Source organism: Sminthopsis crassicaudata, chromosome 2 (assembly GCF_048593235.1).
Source record: "Sminthopsis crassicaudata isolate SCR6 chromosome 2, ASM4859323v1, whole genome shotgun sequence".
NCBI lineage: Eukaryota > Metazoa > Chordata > Mammalia > Dasyuromorphia > Dasyuridae > Sminthopsis > Sminthopsis crassicaudata.
In genome coordinates this window covers 338,088,308-338,114,509 of record NC_133618.1, presented here as the reverse complement: position 1 = coordinate 338,114,509, position 26,202 = coordinate 338,088,308, and the positions used below count along the sequence as shown (strand labels likewise).

Sequence of the window (26,202 nt, the reverse complement as noted above, 5' to 3'; positions counted from 1 at the left end):
GAAAGACTTTCCAGCCACCAGTTCCAAACCATGTCTCTTCTCTTCAGTCCTTCATCGCCATTTCTATGCTGGAAACTTGGGCTTTTCCTCTCCAGAAAACATCTGATAGATGAGTTATCATCTTATCTTGCCTAGAATTAGCCTCTACATTTTTTCCTTGCCACCACCAGCTCTAAGCCTATTCCTCCCTTCCCCTTTCCAATTTCCAGCTCTCTTTTGTGCTGAAGTCAGCTCTAAGACTTGGGAGAGCCCATTGTTAAATTTTCCATGTGAGCATTTGTACCTTGAAATATTTACAAATTCAAATTTGATTTATTATTTTATTTTGTAGACTTAAGGAAATATTAGTAAATGTAATTTAAAGTTAAAAGTGTTTGGGGGCAGCTAGGTAGCGTAGTGGACAGAACACCAGCCTTGAAATCAGGAAGATCTGAGTTCAAATTTGGCCTCGGACACTTAAGACTTCCTAGCTGTGTGATCCTGGGCAAGTTACTTAACCCCAAATGCATCAGCAAAAAATCCCCAAAAACTTAAAAGTGTTTGTGGTTCTGAGAAACTGCCAGATTTGGAGGAGTAGCAGATACATAGGGAAGATAATAAAAATTTCACTCTGGAATTAGTACATTTCATTTGTTTACTGAACATCTTAGAGAAGATATTCAGAGACTAATGTGTGATAGTTCAGTAGAGAATTTAGGGCTAGACATATAAATTTGAGCATTATCTGCATAGACATAGTAATTGAACTTAGGAGAGAAGAGAGACCAGAATAACATTGTTAAGGACTAAATGCTAAGAGCTGAATCTGATATGATTAAATTTAATAGAAATAAATATGAACTTTCATAGTTGAGGCAACTACATGAGTTGATGTTGACATATAGGTAAACGTTAGTTTATGTAGAAAATATCTGAGAATTTTAATAGACTGCAAGCTCAATGTGAATTAACAGATAAGGAAATCAGAAAATATAATGCAGTGCTGGGCTACATTTAGAGATTTGTAGTATCCAGAACCAATAAATGTGAATCCCACTGTACTTTGCTGTGATTAAACTATATCTGGAATATTTTATTTAATTGTAGGCATTGCATGATAAGAAGGACATTGATAATTTGTAGAGCATACAGAAGTAGGAAGCTAGAACATCAGAGGGCCTTTAAAATCATGCATTGTGACAATCTGTTGAAGGAATTGAATTTATAAATTAATTAAAAGATATTTAAGTGGTTACTATATACTATATTTTAATTTTTAATTCCCTCAAATAAGGAGAGTTAGCTTGTCACAGAGGAGTAGTGGCTAGGGAAGAGTTTTGTTCTAGAAAATCATAAGGATGATAAATCTAAAGATAGGGTGTTCTATTATAGGCATACATTTTCTGGAAGCAGTGGTAGTGTTGTTTGCTGTTGGCACAACAAGAGATGCAGTGTCAGAAGGTACATATGTAACAGCAAGACTGGGAGATAACAAGGGTGAAACATTGTCAGTTACCTGGAACTAGCTAGTTAAGGATATTTTTAGCCATAAGAAGAATAACAGGGGAATATAATATCTATTTACAAGTATTTGAAAGACTTGCTGGGAATGGAGGATAAACTTTTCCCCATAAGGTAGCATCGTAATCAGGTTGTCATTCAGGCTTTCTCTCTTGAAGTTATCCAAACATAGCATGGTCTACCAAAGGAATTAGTCTCCCCAGAGGTCTTCAAAGACTTGAAGACTACCTGTCAGGTATATCATGGAATGGATTTTTATTCATGAAGATTTCAGTTGCCCAGTCATATTGATTCTATTTCCATAATATTTCCCTGTAACATCGGTCATCTTTCTCTGTTAATATGACTCACTGAAAAAGCTTCTTGATTGATTTCAGCTTCAGATTCCTTCCCCTGTAGGGGTCATTCTTCATGCAGCATAAATTTCCTATGGTACAGGTTTAATTGTGCAATATACCTACTCAAGAGCCCTTAGGGATTTCCTGTTGCCTTTCAGACAAAATATTAATTTTTCAGCCCTGTCTTTAAAATCTTCCACAATCTGGTTCTTACCTGCCTTTTTTACAATTGTTAAATGTTATTCTATATTTTCTTCTATTAACTTCTATATTTTCCAGCCACGCTGAACCAATTAGCTAGGGATTCCTTACTTTTTTGGTCAAATAATATACATAAATGATTTTTAGGCCTTATAATATTATATATACATATATATATATATGTATAATATATTATATGTATAATGTATATATTATAATATAATCTAATACTTTGTATATAGTAGATGCTTAATAAGTATTTCCTGAATTCAGTTTTTTAAAAAATGAATATAAATATATTAAGCATATTCTGATCTAATAATAGATGACTTAGAAGTTTAGTTTTATTCACACTGAATAAATAACTTTTCCCTTCCTTGGATAGTGCCGAAAGCATTTGAAGAGTCGAAGATTGGTCAGTGTAAAACAGCTTGGTGTGGATCGGATTGTAGATTTTCAGTTTGGAAGTGATGAAGCTGCCTATCATTTAATCATTGAGCTTTATGATAAAGTAAGTTGAAAACTTTTATCTTTCTAAGAAATGACAATTATTATGTCATGTATTTGGCTTGATGTGTAGCAGGGTTGAGTTCTTTTTCTTTCTTTTTTTTTAAATTATAGCTTTTTATTTACAAGATATATGCATGGGTAATTTTTCAGCATTGACAATTGCAAAATCTTTTGTTCCAACTTTTCCCCCCCTTCCCCCAGATGGCAGGTTGACCAATACATGTTAAATATGTTAAATTAAAAATTAAATACAATATATGTGTACATGTCCAAACAGTTATTTTGCTGTACAAAAAGAATCGGACTTTGAAATATTGTACAATTAGCCTGTGAAGGAAATCAAAAATGCAGGCAGACAAAAATAGAGGGATTGGGAATTCTATGTAGTGGTTCATAGTCATCTCCCAGAGTTCTTTTGCTGGGTGTAGCTGATTCAATTCATTACTGCTCTATTGGTGGCCACATCCATCAGAATTGATCATCATATAGTATTGTTGTTGAAGTATATAATGATCTCCTGGTCCTGCTCATTTCACTCAGTATCAGTTCATGTAAGTCCCTCCAGGCCTTTCTGAAATCATCCTGCTGGTCATTTCTTAAAGAACAATAATATTCCATAATATTCATATTCCACAATTTATTCATCCATTCTCCAATTGGTGGGCATCCACTCAGTTTCCAGTTTCTGGCCACGACAAAGAAGGCTTCCATGAACATTCTTGCACATACAGGTCCCTTTCCCTTCTTTAAAATCTCTTTGGGATGTAGGCCCAGTAATAACACTACTGGATTAAAGGGTATGTTTGAGCATAGTTTCAAATTGCTCTCCAGAATGGCTGGATGTATTCACAATTCCACCAACAATGTCAGGAGGAGTTCTTTTTCGATCAGTGATCTAGAGGAAAAAAAATTATAGTCCACAAAAAAAGTATCAGTGATCATCTACAGGGGAAAAAAACCCAAAAAAATTAATGGTGTTTAAAAAAATTAATAGTGAAGTTAGACTTCAGACAGTCCTTAGTTGTCTAAAACAGTAGACTCCAAAATGTGGGCCATGGTCTAACCTTAAGAAATGTGTGATTAATTGGAGGATATAAAGGTGGATCACATCAGGGGTGCACTAATTGATTGCCTCTCAAGACAGAATTTAAAAATTTTCATTATGTGCATTTATATCTTATAAATTGATAAATAATAGAAATCAATACTTGATTTCTTATTTTATTGATTACAGATTTAAGAAAGTGAAGGGAAAATTTAATAATACAGATTAAACTTATAAGTTTCTCATACTTACATTTGGGGGAGGAGAGCAACTGGTAGTTCCAACTGGTAGTTATCAACACAGTGCTACATTCTTCCTCTCCAGATAGTCAATTGTGAGACTTGTCTTATCCTTTAACAGTCACCTCTCTTCCCTTTCCACTTTATAAACTACTAATCTATTCCCTTCCTTGCCCTCAGGCAATTATAGCCTAACCACAGCTTGGATACTCAAAATAAGTGCATTAAATACTATTAAGAAAGTATCCCTTTCCATCTAGCATACCTGTTCCTGCTCCTCAGATGTCATTGTAGCTATCAAAGGCAACTATTGGAGGGTGGGCTCTATGTTATGGTGCTAGAAAAGTGAGAAATTCTTGCCACCTCTTTTTTTTTTTTTTTGCTGAGATAGAGTGAGTTGCACAAGAGTAGCAAGGATGGACAAGGATGGAGTTGTATCAGATTGCAAATCTCATTTCATTATCTTTTTCCAAAATATTCCTCTGTTCCAAATTTTCCAATTACTGTTAAGAGCACCACCGTCTTTCTAGTCTTACAGGTTTCATAACCTTGGTGCCATTATTCTTATTCTTCTTATTCTTCCTCACTCCATATGTTCAACCATTTGCCAACTTAGGTTGTTTGGCCTCCATGTCTCTTGTATTTGTTAACTTTTTTCTACTTATATAGTATAGTTCAGGTTTTTATCATGTCTCACTTGGACTAATAGTAGCATTATAATTGACATCTCTGCCTCAAGTATCTTCTCACTTCCGATATATCCTCTAATAATGGTTAAATTGATTTTCCTAAAGCCTAGGCCTTCCATTTCCCTATTCAGTAAACTCCAGCCCTCCTTATTGACTCTAGAATGAAATTCTATTTCATTTTAATTTCATCCTTTATGTATTTCTCATCTGTGTTTCATAATGCACAAATTTATTAGTATGATAGTATGTTAACAAATAAGTAAATAAAATATTAAAAATTTCTGCTCAGAAATTTTTTACACATGGATTACAATAAAAAAATTTGGAGATCACAGAGGTATTTTACCTCTGTGGTATAAGAGATAAGGCTTATGTTGTAAGAAAAAAGTCTGGCTCTGTTCAACAATGAGATGATTCAGACCAGTTCCAATAATCTCATGATGAAGAGAGCCATCTATACCCAGAAAAAGGACTGTGGGAACTGAGTGTGATTCACAACATAGAATTTTCACCCTTTTTGTTGTTGTTTGCTTGCATTTTATTTTCTTATTTTTTTTCCAGTTTGATTTGATTTTTCCGTGTGTAGCAAGATAATTGTATAAATATGTATGTATATATTGGATTTAACATATATTTCTACCATGTTTAGCATCTGGGGAGGGGGTGAGTGAAGAGGGAAAAATTATAACACAAGATTTTGTTGTTGTTTTTTTTGCTGAGGTTAAGTGACTTGCCCAGTGTCACACACCCAGGAAGTGTTAAGTGTCTGAGTTCAGATTTGAACTCAGGTCTTCCCGACTTCAGGACTGGTGCTCTATCCACTATCTAGCCACCTAGCTGTCCCACAGCACAACGTTTGCAAGGGTTAGTGTTAGAGAATTATCCATGCATATGTTTTGAAAAATAAAAAGCTTTAGTAAAAATAATATTTACATTGAAAAAAAATTAATGTATATCTATAACTAGAAATAAGAAAACAATAAAAAAAGACAGTAAGGGAAAAGTAATGAAATTACATGCCTAGATCTGATTTTTCTTAGTTTCATTTTTTAACTTGTTTCTCTTTTTGTCCATCTCCTACACAGTTAGACTTGTCCAGAATTTGGCACCCTTTAAATTTTAGCCATGTCCACCTTGTAAAAATATTCCATTTTTGGAATTCATGGTTTGTATTGCAGATACTTTCTGTCAAGGTATCAGGAGTCTAATAGGCACAAAATGATATGGTAGAAAGTTATGAGTTATGTTTGAGTTCTATAAAAAATTTGAATATGAATCACAAAGGCTACTTCTTTATTCTTATAAGTTTAATATGTAAAATATGTTGTCAATCACAAAATTTTAAAGTTTAATTGAAAATAAAAATTTACTTTTTAACAAAATAACAAAAGAACATATTTGGACTGTGTATTTCTAAATCTCTTTTTGTTTGCATAAATCTCCATTTTTGTTAATTTGGACCAGGCTTGTGATTTTGTCCTTCTAGGTACTCCCAATAACGAAACTTCCTCTGCCAATGTTGATCTGGAACTTGAATGTTAGAGAGCTGTTTCCTGGATTGAGAGGTTAAATGATTTTCTTAGGGTTATATAGTCAGCATTGATCAGAGATGGGGTTTTAACCCACACTTTTGAGGCTAGCTTTTTAAATACTGTGCTGGATTCCCGAAATTTTTGTTTTTTCAAACCTCTTTGAACAAAAAACCCTATACTTCTTAGTGTTTGTTATTTGACAGTTATTTGACTGATAATATAATTCCAGTTTAATTTGTATAATTCCAGTTATAATTTGACTGATAATTCCAGTAAATGAAGGCAGCAATAGATAATAGATATTTTACCATTATGACTTTTTTTTTCCCTGAGGCATGTGGGGTTAAGTGACTTGGCTAGCGGCACACAGTTAGGAAGTGTTAAGTGTCTGAGACCAGATTTGAACTCAGGTCCTCCTGACTTCAGGGCTGGTATTGTATTCACTGCACCACCTAACTGTCCACCATTTTGACTTTATGTTGTGATTTTCAAGAATGTATTGAATGTTTGAAGTAGGGACCTGTAGTTCTTCATAGACAGCCTTTAAATCATCTCTGATGCCATTGCTGCTAAAAGCTAAGTGGTATGTCATGCTAGGGTCATAGGAATTACCTTTCAATTAAAATTACAAATGAGATGTCTATTTGTACTCACATATAACTTAAAGAATTATCTTATCAGTAGTGGGAGTCTATTATCTGTTAAAAGAACAGAATATCTGTGCTTTTATTAATTTGAAGATCTGCCAGTGAGGATACACTCTTTGCGAATGCAGATTGGTTTCATAAATCATACTACTTCTAGTAGGCTTCAAACTGGAGCTCCTTAGAGTTTCTATAATCAGATCATTAAGGGATGTTAAAAAAAATAAGCTAGAGAAGATATTTGGACCTTCTGTTGTTGTTTTTAAACTTATTTCATTGCATGTTGATTGAAGATTTCCCTTTTCTTCCTTGATACAATATTGAGAAAAATATTAAGCTACAAGTTGTTTTTAAATTTTTATTTCAGGGGAATATTGTTCTTACCAACTATGAATACCTCATTTTAAATATCTTGAGGTTTAGAAGTGATGAAGCAGATGATGTGAAGTTTGCTGTTCGAGAAAAATATCCAATTGATCATGCTAGGGTAATGGAACCATTACTTTCACTAGAAAGGTAATTAATGCTTTATTTATAATAAACATGTTCCCTAATTTTAGGGAAATAAAATTAGACCTTGTCATAATATGATTTGAAATGTTTGGATCTACTTTTACTTATATAAATTAGGTCTGATAACATTGTCTAAATTGACAATTAAGTGTATAATGTCTGGTAAGTTATATGCATATGTGGTCATTTCAGGTAAATAAATTCTACTTAAGAATGTAAACTAAAGACATTTAGCCACGTTTTTTATTATTCATGAATAGATAGTAGTTTCCTCCCAAAATGAAGGGCATTTGGATATTTCTGGTTCTTTTGTAGAAAGATGAGTATCCTGAATGTAAGAGAAGCAGAAATTAAGAAGTGGACAATTGAGACTGAAAAAAGATGAGGTTTTATAATATGTTCTCAGCTTCTAGACAGTAATTAATTAGTGTGCATAAGCTCTAGCAGAAAAAATTTCTTCTAATAATAACAAATAACTGATTTTAAAATTGCTTTTGTTGATCAGTTTTATTTCATAGGTATCATCAGTTTAAGTCTAAACAAAGTATGTTATTGCTAGAATAAGTATTTTAAAATTGAAAACATTAGATGTTTGGATGTAATAGCTTATCATGTGTTTCATAACAGTTCATGTTGCCTTTTAAGGTTTATATAAGCCACTATTTTGGGAAATTGTTATAATTTTTCATGTTTTTGTCTTTTAAAAAAACTAGAATTTTGTTTTAAAACTTCTTGTGTTTTGTTTGAAAATACCTTTGTGATTTTTGCCTGAGCCATGTAATTGTTATTTAAAATGTTATATAATACACATTATACATTAGGATCATTGGAAATAAAGCTGTGTTTGAAATATTGACATTTGTTCTATATTTGGGATTTGGTATTGAATCTAAGTTTGTAAATGTTTTGTCAGAATCATAGTAGTAAAGACATCCCTTGTCTACAAATTTCCTCATTTTTCCTAATTACTCATAATAGACATTTACAAAAAAAAAAAAAGTTAAAAAGCAACCTAAAGAATACAGACACAAAATTTTTGTGTATATTCAGCCAGTCAGTCAATTTAAAAAATTTTTCAGTTTTGAAATTCTCTCCTTTCCTGTGCCCCTTTCCTCACCATTGCAAAGGCAAGAAATACAAAACAATGCTCATTGTATTTATATATCAAGTTATACAAAACATATGATATTAGCCATGTTCATTACTGCCACCAAAAAAGAAAAAGAAAAAAAAAAGTTTTGGTCTACATTCATTCCATCAGTTCTCTATTTGGAGGTAGAGAACATTTAAATGATGAGTCCTTTGGAATTGTATTTAGTCATATTGATTAGAATTACTGAATCAAAATTGATTATCTTTGTATATTGTTGTTACTGTGTAAATTGTTCCTTTGGTTTTGCTCGCTTCACTTTGTGTCAGTTCACATAAGTGTTCTGAGGTTTTTCTGAAACCATTCCTTTCATCATTTCTATTAGCATAATTTTTACAGTATTACATTCAAAGACTAAACTTGTTCATCTTTTCTCCATTTGATAGTTCAGCCAAAATTAAAAGTCACTGATTGTGCTGCAAATATTACTTGGTTTTATCAATAATGATTTCTTGTTGGCCCAGGATAAAATATTTCCAGTGATCAATTTTAACTGTTCTCTATATTAATTGAATGTATACATTATGTGTGATCAACAAAGAAAATGAAATGGAGAGCAAAGTGATTGTGTGTCTGCCACTATCATTTTTGTCTTCATAGAACTCTGAAATTGTGTAGAATAGAATTCGAGAAATGACAGGCTAGACCATTTTTATAATTGAATTTTGACTGGAAAAAGCTTCTTGCCATAAAATAAATTGCTTTGTTAAGTGATTGATTAGGTAAAGACACAGAAGTGTGATGACATCATACAAGAACCATATGTATCATTTTATTCTCCGAAAGTAATTTTCCCCCCAGATAATGTAGCTTCAAGGAAATTAAAGAGGTAATTCTTTTTTTTTCTTAGATTAACTGAAATAATATCCAGTGCACCCAAAGGAGAACAATTAAAGAGGATTCTTAATCCATATCTCCGTAAGTAATACTATGTATTACAGTGTGATATTTGTAAGATAATAATTTTAGGATAATGTCTTTTAAAAAAATGTTCTTTGATTTGTTATTTTTTGGAAAAATGAAAACTAGCATGCTTGAAAATATGCAGTTCAGCAAACATTTATTGAAATAGAAATGAAAGTGAATCTCTGTTGGAGACAAGGCCATCTGAAGGATTATAATTAAAAGTATCTTAGCAAGAAGAAAAAAAATCACAAATAATATATTTCCCACCAAAAAGAAAAAAGGCCAATAAGAGGACATCATTCATTGTATCTGGGCCTATTACCAATCATTTTGACTTTTTTCTTGCCACTGGACTTCATTGACTTTGGAAGAGAGGCTGACAAATTTGAACAACTCTATCTCGCTTTAATCCATTTCACGAGCAAGTTAAGACATCACCTATAGTCATTGGTCCTCCTTGAAAATGAAGGATGAACAACAATAATTCATATGCCTTCTTTCTTAATTTTATACTGTTTTCTTCCCCATCTCACTTTACAGAAAAGAAAACTGTGGCAAACAGGGTTAGACTTGCCCAGGGTCACATAATTAGTAAGTGTCTGAGGACTAGATTTGAATTCCAAGAAGATGAGTCTTCCTGACTCCTAGCCTGGCCCTCTTATCCACTGCACCATCTAGCTAACCTATGAAAGAAATAAAGATATTCAAGACATCTCCTAATCTGGCTCCAAACTTATTGTAAATATTGCATAAATAAACCATCAAGCGTTTATTAAAAACCTACTATATGCCAGACACTGTGTTAGATGCTAGAGATACAAAGATAAAGATGAAATATTTTCTGCCCTTAAAGAGCTTATCAAGGGAACAAAAGCAAATACATATAAAATATGTGTAAAGTGCATGGTATTTTGGGAGGGGACTTGCATTGGGGGCAAGGGAGAAGGCCTCAGGAAAGACTTTTTGTAGAAGGTGGCACTTAAGGGGAGTTTTGAGAGAAGTAAGAGATTCTAAAAATAGAGTTGAGGAGTGGAAAGAATTCAAGGCATGGCAGAGACAGCCTATACAAAGGCATGGTGATGGGAAATGGAAAATTATATGTCAGGGACAGCAAGAAGGCCAGTGTGGCTAGGATGTTTAACATCAGAAATGGAGTAAAGTGTCAATCAGCAAATATTTATTTTAAATGCTTACTGTTTGCTAGGAATTATGCTAAATATTGAGAATTTAAAAAAAAAAAAAAAAAGGCAAAGCAATCTGTCCTTTATGGAGCATACATTTTAGTAAGCGTGGGGAGAGAAAATAAATCAAGAGTGCATAAATATTTCTTTTTTAATTAAATTTAAATAAATACTCAAAACATACATGCAGTGTGGATGGAAAGTAATCTTAGAAGGGAAGGTACTAGTTCACCTGGGGAGGGAAGGCAGAGAATAAACTCCTTGTGAAAGGTGGTATTTTATCTTAATTTAAGGAATTTGGGGAAAATAAAAGATGGTAGTATGGAAGAACATCCAGTGCATTGACACAGGGTTGGGAGATGAAGCATTATGTGAGAAGAACAGTAAATGTGTGGCTTAATTTTAGAAGTCATGGAAGTACATGTAAGAAGACTGGAAGGAATCAGGTTGTGCCAAACCAAGGAGTTTATACTTGATCCTTGATGTAATAGGGTTTCATTCGGAGTTTAATGGGCAGACATATTTTAAAAGTATCACTTTGGTAGCTGTGTGAAAAGTATATAAGAGTTGGGAGGCAGAGAGATCATTTAGAGGAATATTGAAATAAGACCTTGATGTAGATTGGAGACTTAACTAGAGAAAAGGAGAAATAAGAGATGATGTAGAAGTAGAAATAACATTGTTTGCTAACTGATTTGATAGATGAAATGAGTACAACTGAAGAATCAACAGTGATGCCAAAATTTTGAATCTGAGCCTGGTTTTCCCAAGTTCTTTTTTGGACATTTCAAATTTGAGATGCCAAAGGGCTTTCCAGTTCAAAGTGGCTAATAAGCAGTTGCTAATGTGGTACAGGAGCTCAAGAGAGAGCATAGGGCTGGATATGTAGATCTGAGAATTGTAAGCATAAGGATAATAAATGAACCCAAGGAAACTAATGGAATTTGTGAGATAGAGTAGATGAATAAGAGAAGAGAGCCCTGAACAGAGCTTTGGTGATCACCCATAGAAAAATGGTATGATGTAAATGAAAATCCAGGAAAAAGACTGGAAAAGAGCATCAGATAAATAGAACCACCAAAGGAAAGTACACACAAAAACTTAGAGGGGAAAGTATCCAGGATGAGAAGGTGATCAACTGTAGCAAATCCTGCAGAGAGGCCATGATGTAGGGGGATTGAGAAAAGAACATTATATGTGACAATCGAGAGATCATTGCTAATTTGGAGAGAGTAATTTCAGTTGAATAATGAAGTTGGAAGTTCTATTGCTGAGAATTTAGAAGACAATGAGAAAGAAATTGGAAGTACCTAGTATTTACAGCTTCTTTAAGGAATTTAGCTGTGAAAGGAAGGTGAAAAATAACAGGGTAACTAATAAGAATAATAGAGTCAAATGAGGTTTTTTTAAAGATAGGGGAACATGAAGAAAAAAAAAAAGATAGGGGAACATGGGCATGTGTATAGGCAACAGTGATTGGCCTAACAATCCAGGAAAAATTAAATTGTTTTAAAACTTCATTTTGCTTAGTCTGTAATATGAATTGTCTGGCAGGTCTAGTGAGTTTTAATTGAGACAGGTATGAAAGAAGAGTGTAGGTCCAGAATCAAATGGGATTGCATTTGGGAAGTGATGTCAGGCTTTCACTATTCCTAAACTCTAAATATGAAAATGGATCTTTAAAAAAGTTAGGTTTTGGGATCATTACAAGCCACCCAAAGTCAAGTAGGCTTCAAGTAGGCTGTAGTTATCCTTACCATAGGTCTGAAATGTATCATCATAAATCATGATGAGAGAGTAAGGAATAAAAGATGGACAACTTAGTTGCTATACCAGTACTGAAAAAGTATAATGACCTAGATAATGCTCATAGGCATACACTTCATACAGGATTCCTGGGAAAATATAAACAAGCATTATAAAATATGGAAGCGTTATGAGTTTCATCAACAAGATCATGGATCCCTTGAAGTTTAAACAGTAATCTAATATAACTTTTTTTTCCTATATTGACAGAACAAACTACCATAAAAATCGTGTTATCTAGATAATTTTAGGAATCCACATTTTTGCTACTAATATAAATGAAACAACTTGAAAAAGAATGAGTATATATTTACCTTTCCATGTATTCTTAGCCCTCATTGGTTAGGTGAAACAGTATTATTATCAGAATTGAAATCCTTTAATTGATAGGACTGAGTGAATCACTTTCTCATTCAGATACAACTTCAAATTCAGTTTATAGGCTAGGAGAATAAGAAAAACATCTCTTTTCAATAAATATTTACTAAGAATTTTATATATGACAATTAGCTTTAATCCCACATTTTGATGTTTCCAAGTTAGCAGGTTGTTCTCTGCTGAATTTGACAAATAATCCCATTGATCTATTTAGAAAATATTCTATTTTGGGGCCAGCTAGGTGGCACAGTGGATAGAGCACCAGCTCTGAAATCAGGAGGACCTGAATTTAAATTTGGCTTAACACTTCCTAGCTGGGTGACCTTGGTTGGGCAAGTCACTTAACCCTAATTGCCTCAGCCAGGAAAAAAAAAAAAAGGAAATATCCCATTCTTTAGTTTTTGTTAATAAATATCCCATTTGACCAATGCAGAAACATATGAATTTAAGTCCTTTTCTCTATCATCTGAACTTCATGGTTGAAAGCATGAATAGGCTCTGTTAAGCTCCCAGACTTTGAAGACCTGCCTAACTGAATAAGTAGAGGATTATTGTAAAAAAAATGGAGTGGTCAGTATTATTAAATGTTGCATGTAGATTGAGAAGAATAAAGACTTAGAAAAAACCTTTAAATAGGGTAATTAAAGTTCATTGATAATTTTGAAGAAAGCCCTTTTGTGTGCATAGGTAATGGGCAACATATGGAACATAAAAATGAGTGGAAAAGCAGAAAAGGTAAAATTTAAATACAAGTAATTTTTGACTCTGTTCCTCATGTTTGCCCTTTAAAGGGCAAAATTTATTTTTCAGTAATTGGTGCTCTGGTAAAGATCCTTTCTTTGTGATCTCCTTTGGGATTTTCTTGGCAAAAATACTGGAATGGTTTGCCATTTACTTCTCCAGTTTATTTTTAGCTGAAAAATTTAGACAAACAAGATTAAATGACTTACCCAGGGTACCCAGCTAGTTAGTGTCTGAGGTCAGATTTCAGCTAAGAAAGGTCTTCCTTATTTTGAGCATAGCACTCTATACCCTTCATCACTTAGTTGCTCAGTCCCAATTCTACTATTCCCTATACCTGGAATCTGCCTTATGCCACTTAATTTTATATAGCTACAGAGAATCTTTTTGTCATGGATTATGAGGATTGACCCAAACCAATCTCTTGTATTTGTCTGCCAGTCCTACTGAAAGATATGCATATTATGGGAGGAAACGTGATCAAATCTGTGTATTAACTGAGCCAGGAAGAGGCAAGGCTGAAATTTAGTAGCAGAGTTCCAGGAGATATTGGGTCCAGAAGAGACTGGTAAATTTTACTAATGGTTTTTGAGGACTTTTTACTGATCATGGAGGATAAAGTAAGGGCAAGGGCCAACAAGAAGTGGAATATATGACTGAGGTTCTGTGAATAAAATTGCAAGGGAGAGGGAGGCAGAAATCAATATTTTCAAGGCACTGGCCTAAGTTGTATGGAAAAAAGGAAAAGATGGAGAACAATCCTTGTCCTCAAAAAGCTTATAGAGTTAAAACATATAAATAGATAAATAAAAATTTGAGGAAAGACAAAGCACTAAATATTCAGGGGATCAGAAATTTCCTAATAAGAATGGATCCAAGTTGAAGCTTCAAACTAAGTATTCTAAGAGGTAGAGATGAGAAAGGAGTGCATACCAGATTGGGGGAGGGGAGGGATATTTGCCCAAAGATTTTAGAGACCACTAGGTAAGCCAATTAAGGGGAGCTATGTATACTGATTCTGGATATGTTGGCAAGGAAGGAAAGTGGATATGGAAGTTGCTGAATAAACTGATATATGAATAGAAAAGAATATTATTGTGTTTCAAAGAAATAATGAATAGGAAACTTAGAATTCAGATTGATGCAAAACAAAATAAGCATTCTGTAATACATTCTGTATCCTCAGAGAGAGTTTGCACATGGGGAAGGAAGTCCCAACACTCCATTATTAAATTTTTTTTTTTTTTTTTTTTTGGCTGAGGCAATTGGGGTTAAGTGACTTGTCTATGGTCACGAAACATCTCTTTAATACTAGTATACTCTTAGTATGTTTGCCTGGAATATAATTTCTAAAGAATCAAAATTCTGAGCTAAGGTAACTGAAAATAAACATGATGGGACATAAGCTTACTATGATATGTTTCCAATAATCACTTGTGTATAAGAAATATCATAAAACATGATCAAAAACATTTTCTACCAGGAAAGATGCTTAGCTTGTCATTTATTGAGAATAATACATGATAAAAGCACATCTTAAATGGTACGTTTTTATTTCCCAAATATTAAAAGCTAGAGAAATGCATTAGGTAGATCGTCTTTGCAGAAACAAACAAAGGATGAACAGTATGAATTACTTTTGATTCATATCAATGGAGGGAAAATACCTACATTATCCATGAAATCATGGTTCTATCACAGGTTAAGTAGTAATTACAGTATTTGTCATGTGAAATTGAGGCTATGTTTCATCTTATTAATTTAGCATCCATCATAACTACAGTGGATTATTTCATTTTTGAATGAATAAATAAAGCCTTTAATAAACACGTCCTGTATAAAGAACTGAAGATATAAATATAAGCATAAGATAGTCCCTGTTCTCAGGGAACTCACATGGAGGAGACAACACATGGGAGGCTTCACATGAAAAAGTCCCACACCTTTTTTGCCCACAGTGGCAAAACAGATAGAAATGCTGCTTTTCCTCTTTACAAATATCATGTCATTTTCTGATGATGAGCTATCTGACAGTGTCAAAGACTTTGGTGACAACTTCTTTCCCTTTGTATCTTCAATAGTAATGGCTGCAGTATCTACAGGAGCATTGACCAAGCTACTGCTTCCCAAAATGATTGCTTAGATACTAAAATGGAAATATTGCCATAGGCTCTTTGGTTCAGGGTTCTGGGCTTTTTTCATCTGGGTCTGAGGGGAGATAGTGGTGATGGTTTGATTTTCTTTTTTCTTTTTCTTTTTTTTTGCTGAGGCAATTGGGGTTAAATGATTTGCCCAAGGTCACACAGCTAGAAAGTGTTAAGTGTCTGAGGTTAGATTTGAACTCAAGTTCTACTGACTTCAAGGCCAACGCTCTATCTATTGCACCATCTAGCTGCCCCTGGTTTGATTTTCTTGACACATGTTGACATTCCTTCAGGATGCTTTGCTACTTTTGAATTTTTAATATTGCTTTATTTAATATTGGAAAATACTAAGTATGATGTTTTCTACTGTAATAGCCTATGGGGCCACTCTGATTGAACACTGTCTTATAGAAAATGGATTTTCCAGCCATTTCAAAGTAGATGAGAAATTTGAAACTGGAGGTATGTATGTTACAAATTTAACTGTTCACTTTTATTTATTTTGCTTCTTTGTTTGCTTTTTGTTAGTTTTAAAATTATGAACAATGTTTCTAGAAAAGAATTAAATAAATAATATATATGACTTAAAATACTTGATATACATACACAGATATATATATATATATATATATGTATGTATGTATTTATCTTACCTTCCCTCCATTATTGAGTTTACTACCCATTTGCCATTGGAGCTCTATTAATGCTTGTAATGTTTTACTGCCACCAGTAATATAATAGCCAGCCCTCCTTTCTTCACAGAAAACCTTCTTGTGACACTGGAGCCACAATTGTAGGAACTGTAGGATGTAGAACATCCTTTGATGCTGAGCAGGAGAAATGTGTTTTGGGCATCTATAGTTAGAACTTTGATTTTATTTTTCCAAAGAATCTTCCAAATTGTTGAGTGCCATAGTATTATCAAAATTATAGTTCTGTTATATTATTGATTAAAAAGTTTTTTGTAGGCTAGACTTGGAATTTTACTAACATTATTTCCCATACTTAAAATTCTAAGACATTTTTGATGTGCTAATGTACAGATCATAGCATATTTTTTTTTCCTTAAAAAGGGTTTAACTATTACTTATAATTTCAGTTGCCTTAACAATAGCATGTTTTCAACGCTAGTAGGTCAAACAAGATTTAATTTCTTCTGTTGTTAAAAAACAAAACTAGAAGAAGACTTTAAAATATATTACTAGCTCTTACTAACAAAATTTGTTTTGCTTCAGTGTCTGTAATTCAAAGCATTATTGTAAGTGATTTATGCTGCATTGACATAATAAAGGAAGGAGAAAGTAAATTGTTATTTCTTCTTTCCCATAATAGATATTGAAAAAGTACTTGTTTGTCTGCAAAAAGCAGAAGATCATATGAAAACAATGTCCAACTTCAGTGGAAAGGTAGAACATTATTTAAGTTCTGGTTTTATTCCTTTAGCAACTTTAGAGTTGGAAATACAATTTATAAAACATAGTATGTATAAATTTTGTGGTCTTGTTATCTGGATTGCCTTATGTTTTACATTTCTGAATATGAATTCTTAATGAATATTCTGAATTTTGTTCTTTTTTAGCTTTTAAGTTATTCATAAAATGAACTGAAACAGATTAAACTAGCTATAAAAGGTCAGCTAGATGGTACACTGGCTAGATCACTAGGATTGGAATCAAGAAGACTCTTCTTCCTGAGTTCATATCAGGCCTTAGATCCTTACAACCTAGGCAAGTCACTTAACCTGTTTTGCCTCAGCTTCCTTACTTGTAAAATGACCTAGAGAAGAAGGAAATGGCAAGTAACTCTAATATTCTTGAGAAGAAAACACCAAATGGGGTCACATAGAGTCAAAAATAACTGAACAACAAGAAAAGTGTAATAATTAGAATAGTTTAAATGATCTTTTCTTGGGATGAGATATGAGGAGTAAGTTTCAGTTTGTTAGACTTTTTAAAAGGCTTTTACTATATAGCTTCCACAAGTAGAGAAATTGCCCTATATTTGAAAAGATCGCTGAACTGGAAATCAGGAGACTAGATTATATTATTAGGTCAGCCACTAGCTTTTGTTTGATCTTGGCAAATTGTTTTACATTTCTACTTCAGGTTTTTATTTTTGCTTTTTTTTTTTTAAGTTGAAAATCAGAGGAATCGGATTGGTCCCTTCCAGCTCCAATAGTCTTTGTTTCTCTAGACTAATTTTCTGTTAATTATCTCACGGCTTGTCAGTTTATTCTTTACTGTTTCCTACTTCATTGGTATTCTTTGTCATAGCCCTGCACTCAGCCCCAAAAAAGCTAGCAACAAATTCAGCCCAAATTATATTTGCAAATGAAAATTTAAAATAGAGAACATGACTCTAGTAAATTTAATTTGTTTGTTTGATTTCCTTAGGGGTATATCATTCAGAAAAAAGAGAAAAAACCAAGCCTGGAGCCAGATAAGCAATCTGAAGATATACTCACGTAGGTATTTGAAGATTAGCTCACACGGGTGACTTGTTTAATATAAAATGTTTTAAATTATATTATGGATTTATTTACAGATATGAAGAATTTCATCCTTTCTTATTTTCTCAACATTCCAAATGTCCATATATAGAATTTGAATCATTTGACAAGGTGGGTTTTCTGGTAATCTGTTTGTTTTGTTGGCTAATCTAGATAGATTCATATATTTTCTCTAATTGAGAAATGTAACAATGAATTATAGAATAATTGTTGGCAGTTCTGTGAAATGTAGGCAATATGTGATACAATCATAATCTGTATATCCACTTATATTTCTTTACCATTTTGTTTAAAGATGATGACCTTTGATCAAAAATTAAAGGCACCATAATTGGTCCAAATCAGTTAATTTCTTAGGGAATTTTTATGGCACACAAAAAAAGTGAAATACTTAGGGAAAAAGTTACTGCTTTATTAAGATATGATACCTTAAGTGGTTATTTATTCAGAGACCTCTCAGGGAGTTCACAGAATGTTTAACCAAATTCTCTGCTTTTTTTTCAACTTTTGTTAATTTGTTGCCTGGCTTATTGATACGTTGCATTATGAGATTATTAAATTACAAATTAATAAATAGTATTTATGCTTTTATAAAAAGTAAATTTGCTGTATTTTCATTGTGAGTTTGAATGTGATACAACTGTTTTGCACTGTTCAAGATTGTGCACTCTAGCAATTTTATCTTCTAAGAAACAGGCATGGATTCAAAATAATCTTTATTATTTTACTTCTCAGCCCTCTCATTCTTCTTCCATCCAAGGATTCTATAAAAGAAAGAAATAATATGTCTTTTTTCACATCTTTTGAGAGTAGGACCCATTTCATTCTTTTTTATCCAGTGATAACATTTTGAAGATTTCTATGCATTATGTGTTTTTTTTTTTTGTTTTGTTTTGTTTTTTTAAGGCAGTGGATGAATTTTATTCTAAGCTAGAAGGCCAGAAGATAGACTTGAAAGCTTTACAACAGGTATATTTATATTTATATTTAAAAGCATACTGTATTTATGTTTTACAAGGGCCAAAAGTGGGGCAGCTAAATGGCTCAGAGGATAGAGCACCAGCCCTGAAGCTAAGAGGAACTAAATTCAAGTCCAGCCTCATACACTTAATACTTCCTCGCTATGTGACTTAAACAAGTCACTTAACCCCAATTGCCTCAAAAAAAAATCTCTAAAGGACAATAGTTTGATTTGATTATTAAATTGTTCTTTTCCTAGGAAGCCCTTTCAGATTACTAACCTGTACTATAGAAATAAAAAATATTCAGTTGTTTGAGGAAAGGCTCAGACCTTCTATTGAAAAATATCCTCCAGCATTCTTCCAGTTAGACAACATCTTCTTTTAAAAATCAAATACTTTGAGGAGAATTAATCTTATTGTCCTAAGCTTCAATATTATATAATTTATTATTAACAATACTAACAAAGCAAAAATAATTTATTTCTGTGACCCTAAAATTGCCTTGGAACTCAGAATTCCTTTGAAGAAATGAGTTTTAGTGGGATAATTGCAGAAAAGAGATTTTTGGATTAATTGGAAAATTTTGTAATTTGGAGAAAGCTAGGTCCAGGTCCAGTGCTACAGTGAAAGCATAGCATAGTCCCAAGGCAACAAAAGTTAGAAAAGGCTGGCAGCAATAAGTGATGGTAAGAAAAAGGTGAAAGAAAAAGATTTCTTTTTTATTCCCCATTTTTGCCAAAAAATAGTCCCCTAGATAATTCTGACATGGACAGATTTTTAGATTGTCAACGTAAGCGATACTTGGTAGAAATAAGTAATGAGGAATACTTAATAAACTGGAAAATAAACATAGTAGGAAAATATACTTTCTTTTCAATTTTAAAAATAAATTTGGGTTCTAAATATTGTGGCCTAAGTGGTGTTGTTTTGTTTTTTTTTCCGGACATAATTTTTTTTTTTTAATTTTAATAGTTTTTATTTACCAGATATATGCATAGGTAAATTTTACAACTTTGACAATTGCCAAAGCTTTTGTTCTAATTTTTCCCCTCCTTCACCCCCTCCCCCCAGGTGGCTGGTTGACCAATACATGTTAAATATGATAGAGTATAAATTAAATACAATATATTTATATACATTGACATGATAATTTTTTAACTTCCAAGAAAATGAATTTGTGCAAATGTTTAGTCATCAAAAAAAAATTCTTTAATCAAATCTTTTTTGTTATATGCTTTAATCAAAGATGAACATCAATGTGTGACGCTCTTTTAGCTTCCCTTTTTAGTTTTCATGTGTATATTTGGCATGAAGAGATGAAAAATAATAATTTATTAAAATCCCATTAAATTTTCTCTGAGCAGCATGTTTCATTATCTAATGATTCTGTGACCTTGTTTATTTTTAAAATATTTTCCTCTGAGTTCAGATTCAATTTAATACTTACCTAGATTTGTATTTCTAATATCCTTTTATCTGTTTTGCTGTTGCAAGGAGAAACAAGCATTGAAGAAATTAGATAATGTTCGTAAGGATCATGAGCACAGATTAGAAGCCCTTCACCAAGCTCAGGTACTAAATTTTATATTTCACTCTTAACTACTTTTCAAAAGGTATATTTAATTGGCATTGGTGGTAATTATTTTTCTTTTTTCTTTAAGGAAATTGACAAAATCAAAGGAGAACTCATAGAAATGAATCTACAGATAGTTGATAGAGCCATCCAAGTAGTTCGGAGTGCTTTAGCCAACCAGATAGACTGGACAGAAATTGGACTAATTGTAAAAGAGGCCCAAGCTCAAGGAGATATTGTTGCAAATGCAATCAGAGAATTGAAACTGCAAACCAATCATGTCACAATGCTGCTAAAGTAAGTATTGTGAAATACAGTAATGAGAAATTGCTGATGTCGACATTTTTGATCATCTTTGACCCAAAATAACTTTTTTCCCTATTCTTTCTCCTAATATATTCTTTTCACTATCTGCTTCCCCCCCCCCCCCCAACTGCAAACTTAATTTAGGACCATTCACTGCAACAAATGGAATAAGAACTACTTAGATCTGAAGAATTTGAAATGAGTAGGAGCCTTGACCAATTTCTCTCGCTTATAGCAGTTCCTTCATTTGGAAAAAAGCATTCTTTTTTGGTAGGGGAAAAAGAAACTCATACATAATATTCACTGTCAAGAGGAAATTCGATTTTTTTCCCCCAAGCATTTGTTATTTCTCTATCTCTATCTCAGTGTGCTTTTCCTCCCTCAAATAATTAAAAATCAAAACAAAAACAAACCTCAGCACCTAAGTCCAGCAAAACTAATTCTCATACTAGCCATGTCCAAAAATGTACAACTCTGTTTATCACTTTTCTGGTGGGATGTGAGTGCCATGTTTCATCTTTATTCCTGTGGACTTGTGATTTACCATAATATTGATCAGAGCTCTATAGTACTTTTTGAAAATTATTTTCTCTGTAACATTTTCATATAAATTGTTCATCTAGTTCTGCTCATTTCACTCTGTATAGAGTCCGCTAAAACTATTTGGGCATTTTTTCTATGGTATAAAATGAAGTACTCTAAAAGTCTTAACTGTGCTAAGATTTTTTGTTAATAGGTTAAAAATGTGCTAAGACTTTTGGGACACTTCATATCCTATTATATTCATAAACCATTATTGTTAATTGTTCCCCTATAGGAGGATAATGGGTAGTTTACAAGTTTTGGCTACTATGAAAAAAGCTGCTGAAATGTTTTTTAAGAGCTGAATCAAAAGATATGTACAATTTAGTAACTTTTTGGACATAGATTACAAATTGCCTTCTACAATGATTGAACCAGTTATAACAATGTATTTTCCCATAGCCACTCCCAACACCAGAGGAAATTTTTAAAAGCTGACTAGAAATAGGAGTCAGATACTTGAGGCCTATAAATCTGTGTCCAGATTAGGACAATGATGTGACAATTTCCCAAATTAGAGTGATGTGGCAATTCATAAATTTTTCCTAGTTTTCCCTGTTTGTATAGGGAAAATCCCATTTCTTTCCAGATTTATGCTTTGGTATCTTTGAGGGAGATGAATGTATCAGAGCAAAATATTACTTGATTTACTCAAGGTTAACCATGGAGCTGCCTGAGCTGAGATGAACCCTTACCTATGGAAAAAGGAAGGGGAAGATTTCTCAGCTGGTTTTAGGGGTGGAAGCAAGAAGCAAGAGACATTTAACACTTATGGGAAACATGGCAGTCATTTGACAAGTGTCTGAAGTCTGGCTTTCAAATGAGTAATTAGAGACCTTATACAGGTACTTTGACTTTTATTTTGGGATTGTACATGTGAAATACAAATTCAGGCTTCATGGAGAAGGAGGAATTGACTTCCAATAAACAGATTCTAATAAGATCGTTACTTATATTTATTAATATACCTATGTTTGAATATGTATATTTTTTATTGCAAGCAATATTGATTCATTTACATGTCTCAGACTGTGGAAAGAACACTTATAGTAACAAATTATAGATTGCTGGGTGTTGCATTGTATTGACCACTGAATTGGAGTCAGGAAGACCTAAGTTCAAATCTAGTTTCAGAGTTTATTATTTGTGTGACCCTGGGCAGATCACTTAACCTCTATGTCAGTTTCTTTGTCTCTAAAATGGGGATACTGATAATACTTAATTCTCAGGATTGTGGTGAAGAGAAAATGAGATATTTGACCCTGCCACAAAATTTACCCACAATGTGTAAAGAATTCATTGTCTCTTATGTTTACATGGAGCTTTGGAATTATTTTAAGTTCTACAAACTAAGTATCATATAATGTTTATAATTAGAATAAGTTTGTTATCTTAAATTTGAAAAACTTATGTAATTTTGAAATGATTTCCCTAGAAATCCATATCTAATATCAGATGAGGAAGAGGAAGATGATGAAATTAACATTGAGAAAGAAGAAACAGAAGAACCAAAAGGGAAAAAAAAAAAGCAAAAGAACAAACAGCTTCAAAAACTTCAGAAGAATAAGCCATTACTTGTTGATGTTGATCTCAGTTTGTCAGCATATGCCAATGCCAAAAAGTAAGATTATCCAATACAGGCTTTTTTTTTTTTTTTTTTTTAACTTTTCAATAGAATTTGGGTTTTTTCTAATTACATGTAAAGACAGTTTTGAACATTGAGTTCCAAATTTTTTCTCCCTCCTTTCCTTCTCTCTCCCTTCCTCAAGACAGCAAACCGATAAAAGTTATGCATGTACAATCATTTTAAACATTTTCATATTAGCCATGTGATGGAAAAGCAAACAAGCAAACAGACAAAAGATAAAAATTGAATGCTTCAATCCACATTGTTTCCTTAGTTCTCCCTCTGGGTGTACATAGCATTTTCCATCCCAAGTCTATTATTGGATCATCAAATTGCTGACAGCAGCTAAGTCTGTCCTAGTTCATCTTCATATAATCTTGCAGTTACTATATAGAATATACTCATGCTGCTCATTCATTCAGCATCAGTTCATATAAATCTTTCCAGGCTTTTCTGAAATCAATCTGCTCATCATTTCTTATAAAACAATAATATTCCATTCCATTTATATGTCATAACTTATTCAGCCATTCCCCAACTTAATGGGCATTCACTCAATTTCCAATTCTTTGACACCACAAAAAGAGCTGCTACAAACATTTTTGCACATGTGTGTCCTTTTCCCTCTTATATAATTTCTTAGGGATACAGACCCAATAGGGACACTACTGGATCAAAGGGTATGCATAGTTTTATAACCCTGACGGCATAGTTCCAAATTGTTCTCCAGAATGACTGGATCAGTTCACAACTCCACCAATAATGCATTAGTGGCCCAGTTTTCCCACATCTCCTCCAGTAATTATTATCTTTTCTGTCATATTACCAATCTGATAAATGTGAAGTGAGTCCTCAGAGTTGTTTGGATTTGCATTTCTCTAATCAGTGGTATAGAACATTTTTCCATATGGCTATAGATGGCTTTAATTAATTCAGCTGAAAATTGTCCATATTCTTTTGACCATTTATTGGTTGGGGGAATAATTAATATTCTTAAATTTTGACTTAGTTCTTTATATATTTTATAAATGAGGCCTTTATCAGAAGCACCGACTATTAAAAATTGTTTCCCAGCTTTCTGCTTCCCTCCTAATCTTTGCTGCTTTGGGTTTGTTTATGAAAAAACTTTTTCAATTATTGTGATCAGAATTATCCATTTTGCATTTCATAATGTTGCTTATTTCTTGTTTGGCCACAAATTCCTCCCTTCTAAAGATCTGACAGGTAAACTCTCCCTTGTTTTTCTAATTTGCTTATAATATCACCTTTTATGTCTAAATCATGAACCCATTTCAACCTTATCTTGGTATAACCTATGAGATACAGTCTGTGCCGAGTTTCTGCCGTACCATTTTCCAGTTGTCCCAGCAATTTTTGTAAAGTAGTGAGTTCTTATCCCAGAAGGTAGTCTTTGGGTTTATCAAACAGTAGATTATTATAGTCATTGACTATCATGCCTTGTGTACCTAACCTATTCTACTCATGTACCCCTCTTATTTTTTAGCTATTGCCAAATGTTTTTAATGGTTGTTGCTTTATAATATAGTCTTAGGTCTGGTATAGCTTTGCCATCTTCCTTTGCATTTTTTTTTTCATTAATTCCTTTGATGTTATTGAACTCAAAAAGAAATTTAAAAAGCATTTTTATCATATAAAACTTTTCTTGTAAATTGTTAAAAAATAAGACTCAGAGATATTTCAGAAATGTTCCCTATTTTGAACTTTCATTTCATCCACGATATTTGTTTATTTTTACCAGATGTAACTGCCCTACAGAATAAAGTTCATAAAAAATAAAATTCATGGGGCAGCTAGGTGGTACAGTGGGTAGAATACCAGCTCTGAAGGAGGACCTGAGTTCAAATTTGGCCTCAGACACTTAACACTTCCTAGCTGTATGACCCTGGGCAAGTCACTTAACCCCAATTGCCTCAACAAGTCAGAGACACTAGCACTTAGATGGATAGATGTGTAGATGTTATCTCCCCCAATAAAATGTAAGTTGCTTGAGAGAAGATATCACTAGTATCCAGCACAGTTAGGATTTAAGTACATAGTAAATGCTTTAAAAAATAAATAAAAGTCATGATGTTTGGATTTTGAGATAAATTTTTATGTTATTGCAGATATTACGACCACAAGAGACATGCTGCCAGGAAAACACAAAAAACTGTTGAAGCTGCTGAGAAGGTATTGAATATTTCTCAGACTAACTTTTCCCCTCTCTGATACTTTAATGGTCTTATTGAATTCTTTCTTCTCTTTCCTATGCCTTTTCTATTCACTTTTACATATATAGACGTTATAATTGAAAGAGCACTGGAGTAGGAATCTGCAGATCTAGATTCTAGTCCCAGATTTGAGATGTATTAGTTGGGTGATTTTGCATAAATTAATTTATTTCTCAGGACTTCAGTTTCCTTTTCTATAAAATAAGGTAGTAATCTTAGGTTACCACTGTACCTTAAAGCTTTAAAATTCTCTGATTTTCTGATTACAAGTTTCTTAGGCTTTACAATTAGCCCTTTTTTTGTAACTTATTCCTTCTAAAATGATTTTCTTTATTTGTAGGCATTCAGATCTGCAGAAAAGAAAACAAAACAAACCCTCAAAGAAGTTCAGATGGTTACCACCATTCAGAAAGCAAGGAAAGTGTATTGGTAAGTGGATTTATTTTACACTTCTCAGTTTTCCCATTTCTCACTGGAGAATCATTCTCACTATATGAAGGAATTAAAATGGATATTAAGAAACCATTGAAATTGTCCCCCTCTTTTAAAACTAGGGAATCCTCATTCCTGTTGTAAATGGTTGTAATTTACCATTTCACTTTTGAATTATCTTATTTTAGGAAGTTGTACCTTGTATTGAATAGAAATCTGCTGTTTCTATCATTGTCCTCTGGACCCTCCCCCCCCCCCAAAAAAAATCTTTGATACCACTTATTTGGTATCCTTCAAGGAGTATTTCTTTGTGTGTGGGTTAGATTTGGTGGTTGCTGAGGTCCCTCTCATTTCTCACATTGTGTGAAGTACTAATCTTTTTTCTAATTGAAGATAGCTGCTGTGTTCCATTGCTGCTAATATACCCAGACCCTGTAACTGATTCTTCTATGGCATAATTTTA

General features: G+C 33.0%; 1 protein-coding gene across 3 annotated transcripts in view; it reads left to right on the top strand.

Moving 5' to 3' along the window:
- Positions 1-26,202, top strand: part of NEMF (nuclear export mediator factor) — a 65,704-nt gene that overhangs the window by 2,946 nt on the left and 36,556 nt on the right. For all 3 annotated transcript variants that reach the window (XM_074290502.1, XM_074290503.1, XM_074290504.1), the window contains 13 exons: positions 2,425-2,550; positions 7,066-7,214; positions 9,212-9,279; positions 15,893-15,979; positions 16,850-16,923; positions 17,911-17,981; positions 18,062-18,137; positions 18,933-18,995; positions 20,483-20,560; positions 20,650-20,858; positions 22,885-23,070; positions 25,203-25,266; positions 25,648-25,736. In XM_074290502.1, coding sequence (XP_074146603.1) covers positions 2,425-2,550; positions 7,066-7,214; positions 9,212-9,279; positions 15,893-15,979; positions 16,850-16,923; positions 17,911-17,981; positions 18,062-18,137; positions 18,933-18,995; positions 20,483-20,560; positions 20,650-20,858; positions 22,885-23,070; positions 25,203-25,266; positions 25,648-25,736 — 1,340 coding nt within the window. The remainder of the gene's footprint in view (positions 1-2,424; positions 2,551-7,065; positions 7,215-9,211; positions 9,280-15,892; positions 15,980-16,849; positions 16,924-17,910; positions 17,982-18,061; positions 18,138-18,932; positions 18,996-20,482; positions 20,561-20,649; positions 20,859-22,884; positions 23,071-25,202; positions 25,267-25,647; positions 25,737-26,202) is intronic.